Source organism: Heptranchias perlo, chromosome 2 (assembly GCF_035084215.1).
Source record: "Heptranchias perlo isolate sHepPer1 chromosome 2, sHepPer1.hap1, whole genome shotgun sequence".
NCBI classification, from domain to species: Eukaryota; Metazoa; Chordata; class Chondrichthyes; order Hexanchiformes; family Hexanchidae; genus Heptranchias; species Heptranchias perlo.
In genome coordinates, this window is record NC_090326.1 from 116,462,583 (window position 1) to 116,481,689 (window position 19,107).

General features: G+C 43.4%; 1 protein-coding gene across 1 annotated transcript in view; it reads left to right on the plus strand.

The window, feature by feature from the left end:
• Positions 1 to 1,077: 1,077 nt before the first annotated feature.
• Positions 1,078 to 19,107, plus strand: part of ctnnal1 (catenin (cadherin-associated protein), alpha-like 1) — a 306,680-nt gene continuing 288,650 nt past the window's right edge. Inside the window, exon 1 of the mRNA XM_068006252.1 lies at positions 1,078 to 1,285. Within this exon, the coding sequence (XP_067862353.1) occupies positions 1,199 to 1,285 (87 nt within the window). The 5' untranslated portion in view covers positions 1,078 to 1,198. The remainder of the gene's footprint in view (positions 1,286 to 19,107) is intronic.

The window sequence follows — 19,107 nt, forward strand, 5'->3', positions numbered from 1 at the left end:
AGATTCAACTGTGCCTTCTAGTTTCATATTACCTTCGAATTTGATCAGTTTGCAGTTAACCATGCTGAATTCAATTCCTAAATGTAAATTAGGAACAGTAGGGGTAGGAACACCAATTCCTTATACTATCTTCAGTGTGGTATCTAATTATTATTATGATTATAAATAGGGTTAACTTCCGTGTGTTACAAACATAATTTGAACCAGTACCTCGTAATAACTCTGAAGTTTGTTAACGGAACCAAGGTCTCGTGTCGTGTAGTTATGGAGGAAAGTATGAGTGTAGTTCATTAAAGTGTTAACATAAGATAGGTGAGAAACTACTGCAAATGTTAAAATCGCATCACGAACAGCTCCCATAGGGCGTTTATGTGGAATTAAAGTGAGTAAAAATACATCATGCGAAAACACAGTAATGGATTCATGGCATGTAAACAGATTGCGGGTAGCTCTGTTTACACGCACACTTTAAACCCCAAAAAACAACGTGAAACACACCTAACCAAATGCAATTTTCTCAAGGAGCCGAGTTTTTGAAATCACTTCTTTTTAGCAAAAAAAGTGTCGTGTGTGTGGGGGGGGGGGGGGGGGAGGAATACAACTTTCCGAATTGACTTTGTGAGTAACCTTTCACTGTAACCCGTCAGGGTTGTTGGCAGCAGAAATTGAAGTAACGAACATAAATCTGCATTTAATTTATTTGTTCATCATCGTCATTACCATAACTTGTTTCTATAGTTGAGAAGGTGCGTGGCCCGCACTAAGCCCTGAATTAGCTGTCTTGAGTGATGCTGATGAGAACTCTCCCCGGCCCCGGGCCCGCGTTCCATGTCAACTTGCTCGCGCTCCCATTAGCGGCTCCTGTCGTCACCAGCAGTGGCCGCGCGCCATCGCGCCGCTTCCCTCCCGCTCCCGCTGCAACATTGCAGATATTCAGGAAGTAGGAAGTGAACTAAATTGATTTTTGTTTACCACGTTTAATTAGAAAATATATACTGGAGACAGAGGGAGTGACTAGAAGGGCAGGACTCAGCACCCCCCTCCCCTCAACCCCACACACACATTCCAGAGCCCCTCCTACCGCCGGAAAGAGACGCAACTCCCTCCCGCCTGCTTCTCAGTGAGTGTCAGTCACTGGGAGAGGGAGAGACGGACTTGGCACTGCAACACGAGCGGCACCGGCAGAGTCAGCGGCATCATGGCTTCTTCCCACTGCAACACTGATTCCGGGCTGGAGATTAAAACCAGGTCTGTGGAGCAGACCCTCATCCCTCTGGTGACCCAGGTATGTTTGGAGGAAGGGAGAGAGAGAGAGAGAGCAACGCGCAGCGCAGAGTGAGTGAGTCACACAGAGTAAAGGAAGCAATCTCAGGGAAACGCAGAGTGGAGCCAGGCAAGAGACCCCTCGGAGCAAAGGAGCAGATTGGGGTCTGAGGGCCAGAGATCCCCAGGAGATCCGAGACCCCCAAAGAAGTATAGTAGAGAAATGACCCCCCCCCCCCTCCAAAGATGAGGACCTGAGACTACCAGAAAGTATAAAAGGTCCTGAGAGTGACCCCAGAGGTATGGGAAAGAGGAAGTCCTGGGACCCTCAGAAGAATGGGGTAACATGTGAAATTAGACTTTAGGCATCTTTAGCCCTCTCGAGAAAGCACCTTCCGAGGCGGGGGTAAAACTTGTCAATAATCTCCGCCCCGCACTGGTACAAGGTGGAGAGAGGTGATGGGGGTAAAGTGCAGCGTTGGACCTTATGCTGGATATCAGTCCCTAACCCATTATCCCCACCTCCGGGACCGGCCTGCTGCTTGTATGAAGATCCCATCTCCAACAGGAGAAGAATGTGCTATTGTTTTATCCAGAGAGACCCGCTCTGACAGCACACCGCAGCCGGCGAGAAAAAGAGAGGCCACACGCGAGGGTTTATTGCCGCCTTAGAGGGAAATCCAGACACTTAGCCGAGAGAGGGAAACGCAGAGAGGCGTGTACTTCAGAGCCAGTGTTTATTTTACTCAAAACTTCAAACACAGTAACTTTCAGAGAGGGCATTCCGTCTTTCATCGGAGACCAGGGATGTGGCGTTTCCTACTTTTTAGCTCCTAAACCAAACAGCTTCTTAATTGTAAATGATCCGAATTCATATCACACAGTTCACCGATCTTTCTAGATTGAACTAAGGACCTTTCTGGCTCCCCCCACCCCATCTCTTTTCATTCGTCAATCCGTCAGGAGGTGTTCGCTCATGTTAGGCTGTAAAATTGAACAGGGCAACTTTTAAAGGGATAGTTGTAAGATGTTTAGAGCCTGATTGCTCTTTTCTCAGCAGGTGTTTTAAGTAGAGAATAAGTATTCAAAATGCCTGTTTTACTTTTTGTTCAGTGTTCGTTTTAGTTGCTATTTGTGTTTTAGCAAATACAGTAATCCTATGGTTACATTTAAATAATTAGCAAGGAAATAGAGCTGGGTTGTTGAAGAAAACTCTTAGATCATCAAATATTGTCTCTTTTAGAAGTTTGTCAAATGATTCCCCGTGTTTGCATGTGCTTTTGAATTCTGATAACTTAATTTGTTAGTAATCTGAAATGCTTATGATGTTGCTTGAAATAGCTGAATACGTATTTCAATAGATACATTGTAGCCTTTACCTGAGAAAGTGGACCTGTGGAAAAGGATGTACAGAAGCTGCAACATATGTGTTTAATGGATGTGGTTTTATTTGGTTTTAAAAATGAAGGTTTCTAAAAAATAATGTGACAGAAAATGCCATGAGCAGAGTGTGCAAATAGTGCATTTCTGTAAATTTAGGGTTAATTTTAGGGGAAAGGACTCCAGAGTAATTGACTATTTTGAGGAAGTTCTCTGATTCCAGGCTTTAAATACTTAGAAGGAACATTAATGGTAGAGGGTGGGTTGGGGGAGGGGAGTGAAATGAATATTTACCAGTTTTAGAGTTTGGGTATGTACAATTTGCAGTGACGTGGTTGTAAAGTCTTTGGCCTGTTGGAGGGGTCAGTGCTTTTCCTTTGGTCAGTTTTTAAAAAATGTAGTTTCATTTAAGTCGATGCAGTCATTGGTAGAACTACTACAGTAGTGATTTCTATCACTCTCAAAAGAGTTTGCTCTGTTAACCCTTTGTATCATAAACCTGCTTTTGTAAGCAAAAAAATTAAGCATACGGTAGTTACAGTTCTTTCCATGAAACATTTTTAGTTTATCATCCTATTAATGATGTGTGTCAAGATTGGTTTTCCACATAATAACTAGGCTTGTCTTGACTCTTCCATAACATAGTCCTGAAGTCCAGCTTTCTGATGTCTGAAGACTTGTTAATGCTAATAGCTGGAACAACACCAATTGATTTACAGTACTTTTGAGTACCACTGAAATCTGCAGCTGCTCCAGGACACCTGGTTGCTTAAGATGCGCAGTGAGGCCAGATGATGAGATTTGTGTTGTGATGTACTTATGTATATCGTGGTGTTGAAAATGATGGACAGATGCCAATGTTGCCTAGAAACATTGAAAGCTGTCATGATGGTTCTTCCTGCATTTAAACTGCCAGCAATTCCTTGGGTGAACTTGGTGACAGTTTTACACTTAACTATCGGTTTGACAGGATTAGCCCCAAAGACCCTTTCATTTAGACAGTAATAAGAAAATGTGCTCCAGTTTGGATTGTTACCATGTAAGTATTTTACTTTTCACATTAGCAAAGTAAACCCCTTCCAAATGCATGCATGCATAGTTCGTTATTGACATTAGATCCCATACCCCAGAAACTTATTTTTGAAAGTTACAGTGGGAAGTTTGGAATCAGTTCTAAATCAGAAATTTAGAAAAGATTGAAATGAATTCTCTGGCTCTCTTCCCTCTTCCAATAGATTGCGTTACCAACAATGTTGATACAGATGTGCAGAGAACACAAAATTAAAATTAAAATAATTGAGTGCAGTAGGATTTACAATCCTGTGATGGACAATTGCAGTGTTTAATATTGATCTAAAGTAATGTAATTTGTGTTTAAATCTGCATTTATTCCAGAATAAAGTATCCAGTGTAAACTGCTACACTTGAGAAAATGTTCTCCATAGCAAATGAGTTTATTGATAGAAAAATACTGAAATTTAGTGACTTTGCCAAAATCTTAAGAATACTCTGCAGATGAACAAACATCTCGGGGGAAAATGAGGAGAAATTTTTTTATCGCAGTGAGTTGTTATGATCTGGAATGCACTGCCTGGAAAGGTGGTGGAAGCAGATTCAATAATAACTTCCAAAAGAGAATTGGATATATATTTGAAACAGAGAAATTTGCAGGGTTATGGGCAAAGAACAGGGGATTGGGACTAATTGGATAGCTCTTTCAAAGAGCTGGCACAGTTAGAATGGGCTGAATGGCCTCCTTCTGTGCTCTATGATTCTATGCACCCATCGAGGCGAGTGGTGTGCAATCCATCACTCTCCTGACATGAGCCTCATAGATGGTGGAGAGGCTTTGAGGGATCAGGAGGTGAGTCGCTTGTCGCAGAGAACCCAGCCTTTGCTTGCATTTGTAGCCGCAATGTTGATGTGGCTGGTCCACTTAAGCTTCTGGTTAGTGATGTTGCCTGGATGTTGATGGTGGGGGCTTAAGCATTGGTGGTGCTGTTGAAGTTCAGGTGTTGATCTCTGGGCTTTCTCTTGTTGGAGAAGGTGTTGCCTGGCCCTTATGTTATCTGCCAAGGCAAGTATCAGCCCAAGCTTGATGTTAGCCAGGTCCTCCTGTAGGTTGGCATGAGCTATTTCATTATCCGAAGAATTGTTAATGGAGCTGCACGCTGTAGAATTGTCGGTGACGAGCTCCACTCCTGATCCTAATACAGAAGGAAAGTCATTGAAGTAACTGAAGATGGTTGGGCCAAGAACATTGTCCTGAGGATGTCCATCCATAATGTTCCAGAGATGGAGTGATTGGCTTCCGACAGCCATGCTATGGGCAGATTTTCCCCATGCCCCCCAATGATCACATTTTTCTATGGCTCTTCAGTGCTTTTCTTGGTCAAATGCTGCCTTGATGTCAAGGGCAGTTGCTCTCCTCTCTCCGTCAGCATCCTTCTCTTGTGCCCATGTCTGGATTAATGCTGTGATTAGGTATGGTGCCCACTGCTTTTGGCAGAACCTAAACCGAGCATCGGTGAGCAGGTTATTGATGGGTAGGTGTAAATACTCACAAATAACTTGCTGATGGCATAAATGGTTACATCTTACATCACTAGAATCAGCATTTATTAAGATGATGTGTAATTTTCTTTAATGAAGCTAGAAGATGTGAATCATTCATGTCAAGTCAGAGCAGTTCATAAGATGTTGTCAAGTGGTAAATAATTGCCTCATAAATGCTTTGAACTCCTGAGTACTGAGTATCCTGTGCATCTTTTATGTTGCATGCTGCTCATCCAATGGTAGCCTTTCAGTTTTATTTTTTTTCTATTTGCTAAATATTATAAGTGCAACAGAAGAAATAAGTAGAAATACAGGACCCCGTTACTCAATGTCCTTCTTTAAATAATCTCTCACTTCAAATTTTGTGAATATTGGTTCCCACATTTTCCCACAGAACAATCGCATCACTTCAAAGTAATGGCGAGAGATAAGGCACAGTATAAATTCAAGTCTTCTTTTCAATGTTGGATTTTCATCAAGTTTGATACGTGACTTTTTTTAATCAGTCTCTGGGTTTCAGTTGAAGATGGCTACACTGGACATTTAGTCCATAAATCCTGTTTCTTTGGACATTAATTCACCGTTTAAATAAAGCGCAAACTTTTTGACACATTTTAACCAGTCTGATGTGGCCTTTCCCCCAGCTTTTTGTTTACTGAAACTTGTAGCTATGTACATGCATTCTAACACAGGTGGTATATCAGTGAATTGAAAAAGATTTATTAGATTTTAACCAAGCTTCATATTTGATTTCTACTGCTTCCAAAATTTCAGGGATGGCCACTCCATATCAATAGGGGAAAAATTGAATTTTTAACAGCATTTTGAAGTGAGTTTTTTTTTCCATTTTTAAAAATTTGTTCTCAGGATGTGGGCAGCATTGACATTGCCGATCCCTGTTTGCCCTGAGAAGGTGGTGATAGGCAATCTCCTTGAACCACTACAGTTCTTGTGGTGATGGTGTTCCCACAACATTGCTTCTCTTGTCCTTGGTGATGAAGGTCACAGTGGTGGAAGGTGCTGTCGAAGCAACCTCAGTGAGTTGTTAAAATGCATCTCTTTGTACTTACTGTAGCAACATTGTACAGGCAATGGGTTGGATATTCAATCCAGTAGCAGGACTGCCAATCAAGCAACTGCTTTGTCTTAGATGGTGTCATGATTCATGGGTGTTTCTATGGCTGCACCCATCCAAATAAGTTATGAGTATTCCAATATACTCCTGAATTGAACCTTGTAAATAGTGGAGAGACTTTGAGGGGTCAGGAGGTGACCAGTCATTGCAGAATACCCAACTTCTGCCATGCCCTTGTAGCCACAGTGTTGATATGGCTGGTCCTGTTAAGTTTCTTGTCAGTGGCGACTCTCAAGATGTTGATGGTGGTGAACTCAGTGATGGTGCCATTGGAGATTAGAAAGAGATGACAGGAATGTTACCTGCCACTTTTCAGTTCAGGCCTGAATATTATCCAGGTCCTGCTGTAGGGCTGCTTTATAATTGGGACGACTTCTGAATGGAGCTGCATACTGTGGAATCATTAGCAATCTGCCCCAATCCTGACCGTATGATTGAGGGAAGGTCATTGATGAAGAAGCTGAAGATGCCTCTGGCAATGATGTCTTGGGGCTATGGTAGTTGGTGTCCAACAGCCACGTCTGTCTTTCTTTGCGTCAGGTATGACTCCAGCCACTGGAGGGTTTTCCCTCTAATCTCCATTGAACCTCCATTGAATTTGCTTAGGATCCTTGGTGAACTACTCTGTCGTATGCTGCCTTGATGCTGAGGACAGCTACTCTCACCTCTGTCATTCATCTCTTGAACCCATGGATAGATCAAAGTTGTGATGAGGTCTGGAGCTGAGTGGTTCTGGTGGATTCTGAACTGAGTACCAGCAAGAGGTTATTGGTGAGTAGATGTTGCTTGATGGCTCTATTGATGATCACTTAATGGTGATGGAATGTGCTTGGTCAGAGGTTACAGATTGTGGTACTACACAATTCTGCTTCTGGTGTCCCAGAGCATCTTATGGATTCCCAGTTTTTGGCTGCTGGATCTGTCTTTAGTCTGTCTCACTTAACATGGTGGTGGTGCTACCCTACTTGATAGAGGATGTCTTCACGGTGGGGATGAGAGTTTGTCTTCTCAAGGACTGAGATGGTCATTCCTACTAATGCTATCATGGAAAAACCTGAGGTTTAGGTTGCTAGTCGAGTTGGGTTGGCATCATCGGATCCGATCTGCATATTTAAAGAAGTACCCTGCTACCTTCCTGTGGATCCCGCTCGCCTGCTCAAAAGAGCAGATTATGGTCGAGACACAGCGGGAAGGCAGCGGGATCAGAGGTAAGTGAGTGGCTTCATGTTAATTGCCCCCCCCCCCCACCCCCCCGGCCTGGAATTCACCAGGCTGAGGGAGTGAAAATCTGGGCCTTAAAATTTGCAATGATGTATCAGTTGTGTCTGCTCTTTTCGCCTCACATTTGGACTGGTACTTAATATTTTCCACAAACTCTTATCAGTATATGGGGAAAAATGTTTGTTGGTATTATTCAGTGTCTCCATTCAAAATAAACAGCTGAGTATAGTAGGTGTTCTTAATTTTCTTTAGATGAAAGAGTAATATATTTTTCTATTCAGCATTTGTAAAATTGAACAGTTTTGATCAAGACATTGTCATTTTAATATTATTTTGGCCAATTTTGTGTTTTTTTTCTTAGAGAAGGGGGCTTTACCTTCAGTACAATAACAAATGTCCACTATTCAAGCAGCCATTTTGTTTGATCACTTTAATGGATAATGCAACTGGTTTTGAAGCAGTTTCTTTATATCATTAAATACATAAATGAGCTGATCACACAGATGACTACATTTAGAAACTTCTTTACCATCAACAGATTTCAACAAAAGTATAATTTGAAGATTTTTGATTATTTGACTTTTTAATCACCTATGAAAAACCTCTGGTATTAAGTAGGAACATTGAGTTGTGACTGTCTTGGCTGAAGTGAGTTTTCAGAAGCTGGTTTGTATGCTGTGAAATGGTACATGGTTGCTGTGAGCCAACCATGAAAATCTTATTAGGTTTACTTGGGAAATCGGGCATCATAGAATATAAGTTTTAACAACAGACATTGAGAACACTTCCTTGCGTGCCTTCTGCTATAACCAGACACATCTGTGCAGTGGGTGATTTGCTGGTTAAAAATGGATTCTACGAAGTGTTTGCAAACAGCAGTATACTTATCAACAATTAAAAGTCATGAGAAGCAAGATCAACCAAAACCATGACACTAAAAGTTATCCTTCATAAGATTCCAAACACTTTGAGGACTTCAGTACATTAAGTGCTATGAATTGTGGACTATAGTTTATCTTTTAAAAATTACATAGAATGTACAGCACAGAAACAGGCCATTCGGCCCAACAGGTCTATGCCGGTGTTTATGCTCCATACGAGCCTCCACCCTCCCTACTTCTTCTAATCCTATCCGAATATACTTCTGTTTCTTTCTCCCTCATGTGTTTATCTAGCTTCCCCTTAAATGTATCTACGCTAATCGCCTCAACTACTCCTTGTTCCACATTTTAACCACTCTCTGGGCAAAGAAGTTTCTCCCGAATTCCCTATTGGATCTATTAGTGACTATCTTATATTTATAGCCCCTAGTTCTGGCCTCCCCCACAAGTGGAAACATCTTCTCTACGTCTACCCTATCAAACCTTTTCATAATCTTAGAGACCTCTATCAGGTCACCCCTCAGTCTTCTCTTTTCTAGAGAAACGAGCCTGATAGTATAACCTCTCCCTTCTGGTATCATCCCAGTAAATCTTTTTTTGCACCTTCTTCAGTGTCTTTATATCATTTTTATAATATGGAGACCAGAACTGTTCACAGTACAGTACAAATGTACTGTTCCCTCTCGTCCCATACTACGCAATATTTCTCAGATGACATGCATTGGTTAACTGTTCCAAGACACGCAAATATGTTCTGAAACCAGCTTTGGAGGTACACAAAGGGGTAAGCCACTCATTGATGAATTTAATTTTTATTTCTCCCAACCACAGGGAAGCTGTTCAACTTACAAGTGCTGAATAGGCAAAATAAATAGTAAATTATTCTAAAGACCCTGGTTAGGATTAGCCATTCAAAATGCCTGAAAATCACATGCACAAGTATATTTTTTGCCTATCGATGACACACTGTATTGATGCACCATTATTCCACTGTCATTTATAAATATACAGAAATTAAACTTTCATGACTTTTTTAAATAAGGGTGATACTAGAACTATCAGGAAAGACAGAACAGGTTGGGGCTCTTCAGAAAAGAGAAAACTGAGAGGTGACTTGATAGAGATCTTGAAAATTATGAAGGGATTTGATAGGGTAGATATAAAAAAGATGTTTCCACTTGTGGGGTAGTCTAAAACTAAGGGCCATATATAAAAGATAAGGAGGAGGCTCAGCAAACATCCCCATTCTCAATGATGGCGGAGTCCAGCACGTGAGTGCAAAAGACAAGGCTGAAGCGTTTGCAACCATTTTCAGCCAGAAGTGCCGAGTGGATGATCCATCTCCGCCTCCTCCCAATATCCCCACCATCACGGAAGCCAGTCTTCGGCCAATTCGATTGACTCCACGTGATATCAAGAAACGGCTGAGTGCACTGGATACAGCAAAGGCTATGGGCCCCGACAACATCCCAGCTCTAGTGCTGAAGACTTGTGCTCCAGAACTAGCTGCGCCTCTAGCCAAGCTGTTCCAGTACAGCTGCAACACTGGCATCTACCCGACAATGTGGAAAATTGCCCAGGTATGTCCTGTCCACAAAAAGCAGGACAAATCCAATCCGGCCAATTACCGCTCCATCAGTCTACTCTCAATCATCAGCAAAGTGATGGAAGGTGTCGTCGACAGTGCTATCAAGCGGCACTTACTCACCAATAACCTGCTCAGTTTGGGTTCCGCCAGGACCACTCGGCTCCAGACCTCATTACAGCCTTGGTCCAAACATGGACAAAAGAGCTGAATTCCAGAGGTGAGGTGAGAGTGACTGCCCTTGACATCAAGGCAGCATTTGACCGAGTGTGGCACCAAGGAGCCCTAGTAAAATTGAAGTCAATGGGAATCAGGGGGAAAACTCTCCAGTGGCTGGAGTCATACCTAGCACAAAGGAAGATGGTAGTGGTTGTTGGAGGCCAATCATCTCAGCCCCAGGGCATTGCTGCAGGAGTTCCTCAGGGCAGTGTCCTAGGCCCAACCATCTTCAGCTGCTTCATCAATGACCTTCCCTCCATCATAAGGTCAGAAATGGGGATGTTCGCTGATGACTGCACAGTGTTCAGTTCCATTCGCAACCCCTCAGATAATGAAGCAGTCCGAGCCTGCATGCAGCAAGACCTGGACAACATCCAGGCTTGGGCTGATAAGTGGCAAGTAACATTCGCGCCAGATAAGTGCCAGGCAATGACCATCTCCAACAAGAGAGAGTCTAACCACCTCCCCTTGACATTCAACGGCATTACCATCGCCGAATCCCCCACCATCAACATCCTGGGGGTCACCATTGACCAGAAACTTAACTGGACCAGCCATATAAATACTGTGGCTACGAGAGCAGGTCAGAGGCTGGGTATTCTGCGGCGAGTGACTCACCACCTGACTCCCCAAAGCCTTTCCACCATCTACAAGGCACAAGTCAGGAGTGTGATGGAATACTCTCCACTTGCCTGGATGAGTGCAGCTCCAACAACACTCAAGAAGCTCGACACCATCCAAGATAAAGCAGCCCGCTTGATTGGCACCCCATCCACCACCCTAAACATTCACTCCCTTCACCACCGGCGCACTATGGCTGCAGTGTGCACCATCCACAGGATGCACTGCCCCAACTCGCCAAGGCTTCTTCGACAGCACCTCCCAAACCCGCGACCTCTACCACCTAGAAGGACAAGAGCAGCAGGCGCATGGGAACAACACCACCTGCACGTTCCCCTCCAAGTCACACACCATCCTGACTTGGAAATATATCGCCGTTCCTTCATTGTCGCTGGGTCAAAATCCTGGAACTCCCTAACAGCACTGTGGGAGAACCGTCACCACACGAGGGCAATTAGGGATGGGCAATAAATGCTGGCCTCGCCAGCGACGCCCACATCCCGTGAACGAATAAAAAAAAATAAGGAATTCAGAAGAAACTTCCTTACCCATATAGAAATGAGAATGTGGAACTTGCTACCACATGGAGTGGTGGAGGTGAATAGCATAGATGCATTTAAGGGGAAGCTAGATAAGTACATGAGGGAGATAGGAATAGAAGGATATGTTGATAGAGGGAGATGAAGTAAATAGAGTAGGAGGAGACTCATGTGGAGCACATGTACTGGCATAGACCTGTTGGGCTGAATGGCCTCTTTCTGTGCTGTAAACAACAACAACTTGCATTCATATAGCGGCTTTAATGTAGTAAAACTTCCCAAGGCGCTTCACAGGAGCGTTATCAAACAAAATTTCACACCGAGCCACATGAGGTATTAGGACAGATGACCAAAAGCTTGGTCAAAGAGGTAGGTTTTAAGGAGCGTCTTAAAGAAGGATAGCGGTGCAGAGAGGTTTAGGGAGGGAATTCCAGGGTTTAGGGCCTAGGCAGCTGAAGGCACGGCCGCCAATGGTGGAGAAGTTAAAATCGGGGATGCGTAAGAGGCAAGGATTGGAAGAGCGCAGAGTTCTCTGAGGTTTGTAGGGCTGGAGGAGTTTAGAGAGAGGGAGGGGCAAGGCCATGGAGAGATTTGAAACAAGGATGAGAATTTTAAAGTTGAGTTCTTCCTGGACCGGGAGCCATTGTAGGTCAGCGAGCACAGGGGTGATGGGAGAACGGGACTTGGTGCGAGTTAGGATACAGACAGCGGAGTTTTGGGTGATCTCAAATTTGTGGAGGGTGGAAGATGGGAGACCAGTCAGGAGAGCATTGGAATAGTCCAGTCTGGAGGTATCAAACGCATGGATGAGGGTTTCAGCAGCAGATGAGCTAAGGCAGGGGCAGAGAGAGGTGATTTTATGGAGGTGGAAGTAGGTGGTCTTGGTAATGGAGTGGATCTGTGACCGGAAGCTTATCTCAGGGTCAAACAGGACACCTAGGTTGTGAATGGTCTGGCTCAGCCTCAGACAGTGGCCAGGGAGAGGGATGGAGTCGGTGGCTAGGGAATGGAGTTTGCAGCGGGGACTAAAGACAATGGCTTCGGTCTTCCTAATATTTAGTTGGAGGAAATTTTTGCTCATCCAGTACTGGATATCTGACAAGCAATGTGACATGAGAGACAGTGGAGGGGTCGAGAGAGGTGGTTGTGAGGTGAAGCTGGGTGTCGTCAGCGTACATGTGGAATCTGATGATGTGTTTTTGGATGATGTCGCCGAGGGGCAGCATGTAGATGAGAAATAGGAGGGGGCCAAGGGTAGACCCTTGGGGGATTCCAGAGGTAACACTGCAGAAGCGGAAGAGAAGCCATTGCAGGTGATTCTCTGGCTACGACTGGATATATAGGAATGGAACCAGGCGAGAGCAGTCCCACCCAGCTGGACGACGGAGGAGAGGCGTTGGAGGAAGATGGTGTGGTTAACCGTGTCAAAGGCTGCAAACAGTTAGAGAAGGATGAGGAGGGATAGTTTACCATTGTCACAGTCACATAGGATGTCGTTTGTGACTTTGATAAGGGCCGTTTCGGTACTGTGGCAGGGGCAGAAACCTGATTGGAGGGATTCAAACATGGAGTTGCGAGATTCTATGTAATGGACTATAGGTCAGTGCAGATTTCAGAAAGACTACCTTCAGTGCACTGAATATTACTGTTTATCTGTTTTAAGAATCGCTGGCTACATTTCAGTTAGCAACAAATGTAACCTTATTTACAGTCTTTTGCCGGTCTCTCTATATTAAAAACTAATAAAATATAACTGTTTGCACTTGTTCCAATTTATGATGTGCATAATTTTTCTTGTAAAAGCTTTAATAATTTTAGTGTAAAAATGTTTACTGCCAGTTCTTTGCAGAAGCAGTTCATTGCTGATTGTGGTTTTAAATCAGGTAGTTTGCACAGAGACAACCAGTGAATTGACTTTAAATGAGTGAAATTGACCTGAAAAGGACAAGGCGATCATTGGCTAATAAGAAGAGATGCATAACTGGTAAGTGTTATGTCCAGTTTGTTGTATAAGTGAGAAAGATTTCTTGATTTATGAATCCAGTTTCTCAAGTAAGTTATGAAGGATTTTCCTCATGAATGATATTGCTCATGATAGATATTCAGTTGATAACTGTATATCCAGTTTATACCACTGTATGGTGATGATGTGTAAATAAATGTGTGGTAGTGCAGTAGCCCCTCCGATGACTTCAAGAAATAATTCCTCCCTGTCCCTCAGTCCATCCATTATCACTGAGTGTGGTATTGCATTTTGTTAAGAAGTTGAATTTTTTTAAAGAAACGGTACAGAAAGGCTTTCCATTTGTGGCAGAAGGCAGAGGGTGATGGTCGAAGGTTGTTTTTGTGACTGGAAGCCTGTGGCCAGTGGGGTACCACAGGGATCGGTGCTGGGTCCCTTGCTGTTTGTGGTCTACATTAATGACTTGGATATGAATGTAAAAGGTATGATCAGTAAGTTCGCTGATGATACAAAAATTGGTAGGGTGGTAAATAGCGAGGAGGATAGCCTCAGTCTGCAGGACGATATAGATGGGTTGGTCAGATGGGCGGAACAGTGGCAAATGGAATTTAACCCGGAAAAGTGCGAGGTGATGCACTTTGGAGGGACTAACAAGGCAAGGGAATACACAATGAATGGGAGGACCCTAGGCAAGACAGAGGGTCAGAGGGATCTTGGTGTGCAAGTTCACAGATCCCTGAAGGCGGTGGAACAGCTAGATAAGGTGGTAAAGAAGGCATATGGGATACTTGCCTTTATTAGCCGAGGCATAGAATATAAGAGCAAGGAGGTTATGATGGAGCTGTATAAAACACTGGTTAGGCCACAGCTGGAGTACTGTGTGCAGTTCTGGTCGCCACACTACAGGAAGGATGTGATCGCTTTGGAGAGGGTGCAGAGGAGATTCACCAGGATGTTACCAGGGCTGGAGCGCTTCAGCTATGAAGAGAGACTGGGAAGATTGGGTTTGTTTTCCTTGGAGCAGAGGAGGCTGAGGGGGGACATGATTGAGGTGTACAAAATTATGAGGGGCACAGATAGGATGGATACTAAGGAGCTTTTTCCCTTCGTTGAGGGTACTATAACAAGGGGGCATAGATTCAAGGTAAAAGGCGGGAGGTTTAGAGGGGATTTGAGAAAGAACTTTTTCACCCAGAGGGTGGTTGGAGTCTGGAACTCACTGCCTGAAAGGGTTGTGGAGGCAGGAACCCTCACAACATTCAAGAAGCATTTGGATGAGCACTTGAAATGCCATAGCATACAAGGCTACGGACCAAATGCTGGAATATGGGATTAGAGTAGACAGGGCTGATGGCCGGCGCGGACACGATGGGCTGAAGGGCCTCTCTCCGTGCTGTATAACTCTATGACTCTATTTGCCTCAATTGTTTGTGCACCAACTTCTTCCAAAAAAACTTATTTCTCTTCAGCAGTAGTGCGGGAAGAGAGGAGGAAGGTGCTGGGAGCCCAGGGTGAATGCTAGAGCTCCACAGGGAAGGTTTTCACTGGGTCAGCCAGGTGGAAATGGGGCGGTAGGGCCCCAAAAATCGCAAGGGGAAAGCTTGCGGCCCCGTTCCTTTTCCCAATCTGGCTGATGCCATCATGAAAGGGGTGTATCCCTGGGTGACTGGAGATGCCTGTTGCAGGTGGTAGGCTCTTTTAATATGCAAATCAGTGTCCTATGATGTACATAGGACCTGATTGCTGTTTTGGGAGATAATGGGAGGAGCATGCGTCATGCACGCTCCACCCAGTTTTACCTGGCAGTGCAGCTGAAGAAAACTTAAAAACGGTAAGTTTAAAATTATTTTTGTTGGGCTAGGAGGAGCAGGAGTGCTCTTCCGAGCTCCACAGGTGTAATGGAGCCTACTGCAGGATGTACCTTGGTACCCACCGGTGGAATGGTGATGGACCGGACCTCCCGCCAGCAGTATTGGGCAGCAGGCTGGCATGCTCTGCCGGTCGGCCGCCCAGTAGCTAAAATCTAACCTCCTGTGTTTCAGAACCCTAGTCTCAGACAAAACAAAGATGAATGTCCCAAATAGGACGGTTACTACATTTTAACAAAATTAGAAATTTCCATTTAAAAAAAATGGAATGGAGGCTGTTTCTTGAATAAATAATTGAGGGCTTTATTTTGGAATATTCCTGAGTTTTTTTTTAAAACATACTTTTTGGGCACTCCTCCTCACTTATGCATAGTTTTCCCATGGGTGGATGTTGTGTTTCTCAGCCTGAACCAGTATGACTTGCGATATGATTTGATCGCTTGGTGGAAATGGGCTTTGTGATACACGGAAGTTGCATGAAGTAACTCGGGTTATATGAAGATTCTGAGGTAAATTTGATATTGATCAGGAAAAACAAACAAAAACAATTACTGAGATAAATTGAGACTCGTAGATTAACTTGGTCTTTGATACTAAGGGTGATTGAAAAATGTACAGAAGGATATTTGTAACTGTTTCATCTACAACAAATTTATTTGGGTTAAACTAAACAATAGGGAGGTTTTTTAAACAAAATGCTTCACCTGTGTTTAATTGTTGAGGTCATAAAAAAATAGGGCTATGAGAATAAGTATTTTAGTTGAAATATAATTATGATCCTGAGGAAAGACTTTCTCATGTGTATATATTATTTCTATATTCTCTTCTACAGAGTATATATCATTAGTAAAAGATACTGTATTAGTGTCATAATATTATGGCACATTCTCTTCCTTTGATGTGATGCAGAGACATATTGCAGAACTTAATGGTATCATCTTAATGTAACAATGATGGTGATAATAGAAGATAAAATTTTAATAGAATCTGAATGGGAAAGCTCTAAAACTAAAGTATATCTATATTCTTTTAAAATGTCCTGGAATTTTCTGTGTCTTGTAACGATTATTGATACTACCCCCTTGAGAACAGTAACCCCAACTTGCCGACCTTCCCACCCAGTGCACCTGCTGGGGGCTAACCTCACCAACCTTCTTCCCATCAGCACACCCCACCCACAACCATCCCCTTGAATTTTGCCGCAGATTAACATCACTGAGCCGCCTTCCTTTTACTCCAGAATGTTTCTTCACTCAGGAACAAGGCCTTTTCCATCCATGATCTTATTGTGGATGATTTTATTGACATCCTGTTTTTGACTGAAACTTGGTTTGCAGGTGACGATACCTTGCCTCTTACTGAAGCCTCCATGCTTGGCTATACTTGCCACCACCTGTCCAACCCAAGTTGCCATGGTGGCAATGTGGTCGTAATCACCAAGTCACTCCCACTAGTCATTTGGCACCTCCTCCTTTTTCCATCTTTTCTTCTCCTTTTAAAGTCCTCATTGTCTACCAGTGCCCAAACCAAGTTTCTTCTCAAGATATCCTCCCTTCTTCCCTCAACTTCATCCTCCGTGATTTTAGTCTCCTTCTCCTCCTGTTGCTCTCTGACCTTCAAATTTATCACCCTCCTGTCCTCTTTAAACATCTCCCTTCATCTAAACTCTCCTACCCAAATTCATAGCCACTCCCTTGACCTTGTCAACTCCCATAGTCCCTCTGTTCCCGTGGCTTCAATTACTAGCAAGATCATTCCTGACCACTTCACCCTACCCTCTTTCAATGCAACTTCCTTTTGCAGCCATCCCTGGAAAAAGCTCTTCCTCCAGAATTTCCAGTAATCAGGAGGGAAGGGGAGATCAGGAGTTTTTGCGGGGGAGGGGTTGGCTGATCGCGGGGCAGGCTGGAGATTGGGGGTTTGGTGGGGGTTCGGCTGATTGCGGCAGCGAGGAGGGCCATGATTGGCAGAAGGAAGGCGGAAGGTTTGTATGAGGGGCTGGGAGGAGCACTCCTGCTCCTCCTGGCTCCCATGGAGTGCCCTAAAAAGCACTTACCTTCAACATCCAGCTGCTCCCGTCTCCATTTCGCTACTGGGTTTCCTGAGTCCTGAGAAACCTGGCCGGCAACCGTTAAATTTAAATCAGGCTCCCAATTGCACCGTAGGAGCTTGATTTAAATATTATAGTGAAGTGTCCCACCTCTCCAAGACGGAACACAGGCAAGCTACCCACCGCTGTAAAATTGGCGACAAGGCGTGTATGTAGTGGGTTGGGGATGCGTTCCCCGATTTTTAGGAGTGGGAGCCCTAGCAGAATTCTTCTGCTTTCTCCTTCACACAGCAATGCTAAGGCCATTTTTAGCTCAAATGCCACCTTGGCTACAGTCAGCTAATTCAGCACAGACTGGGGATTGAATCTGCAAACTTTCTAGTTTATATGGCTCAATTCCACATTGGGGGGTGCATTTACCTAATTCAGGGAGCTTGTTACCAGGCTGTAAAATCTAATCTCAAGATTCAGATGAAAATCATGCTTCTGTGGTCTGGCTGTCTGAATCTCAAAATTAGATTGCAGCTTGATTTTTTTTTCCTTGTATCCAATTGCTCTTCAATGTGTTTACATTGTCCATTTGTGTAAAAGTGAAAAAGTAGAACACAATTCAATTACAGCAAACAGCTCAAATTACTTAACATAATGTTGCTCATGTGTTCTGTCTTCATGGGCCCTGGAGGTGCAAAATATGGAGTCAGGATCTCAAATTAAAGAGAGATGTAGCACAATGTTTGGAATTAAAATTCTTCAACTATTTATGACTTATTTGAAATAACAACTTGCATTTATATAGCATCTTTATTGTAGAAAAAGTCCTCAGGTGCTTCACAGAAGCGTAATCAGACCAAAATTGATGCTGAGCCGAAGGAGATATTAGGAGTTTAGTCAAAGAGGTGGACATTACGGAGGGTCTTAAAGGAGGATGAGAAGTGGAGGGCGTTAGGGAGGGAATTTCGGAGCTGGCTTGAATCAGAAAGCAGAAATTTTGAGGCAGCATTGTGGCACATGAGTACTCTATGCTTGACGGTTTTACCTCCTTTGCTTCATATGTCCCGACCTCTACTCTGTTGATGGAGGCAAGCAGTCTGCTCTCAGGGAGAATAAAATCAGACTAAGAGTTGGCCATCTTTGCAGTTCCCCTGCACTCCACGTGATTGAGCTGAGAGCAATGCTGATGAAGGCCTGGCAGCAGGATCAAAAAGGCAGGAGAGAAAATACAGACACTTTATATTCACAACAGAGTTGGATTGAGTTATCTTCATGAACTTTTTGCTTTTCCCATTTTATGATGAAATGATCAGTCAGTGAAGCTCAATAAGCTGACTTTTGATACACCAAGAATACAGTGAAACCTGTACAATGGACACCCCCATAACAAAAAACAGCAAGAATTGTTATCAGGAATTAATTTGTATATAGTAGAATATAACTCTTAAGCCTTTTGCTTTCAGGAAGGTAATCTGTGGTGCACAGTAGTGTGGTGCTGTTTTTTTTTAAAAAGAGAGCTAATAACATTTGACCCATTGAATGAATGCTGCAAATTGACCTTTGGTTGTATGGTTAACTTTTTGATGTAAAGAAAAAGTGGTTATAAAATTAACAGCTTTTTAACATCAATGTTTAGTGATATAGAAGTGAGTAGTGGAAATCTGTGTCTTGAAGGAACTTTTACGTAGGGTAGCCGGCATATAAAATAATTAACTACATTGGGGGTGAATTACAGGTGTGTATGTGCATGTGGATTTTGGCTGCTGCTTGTGTATGTACACATCTTAAATGAAAGATCTCCACATACATTTCTAATTGATTGCTTGATTAACCAT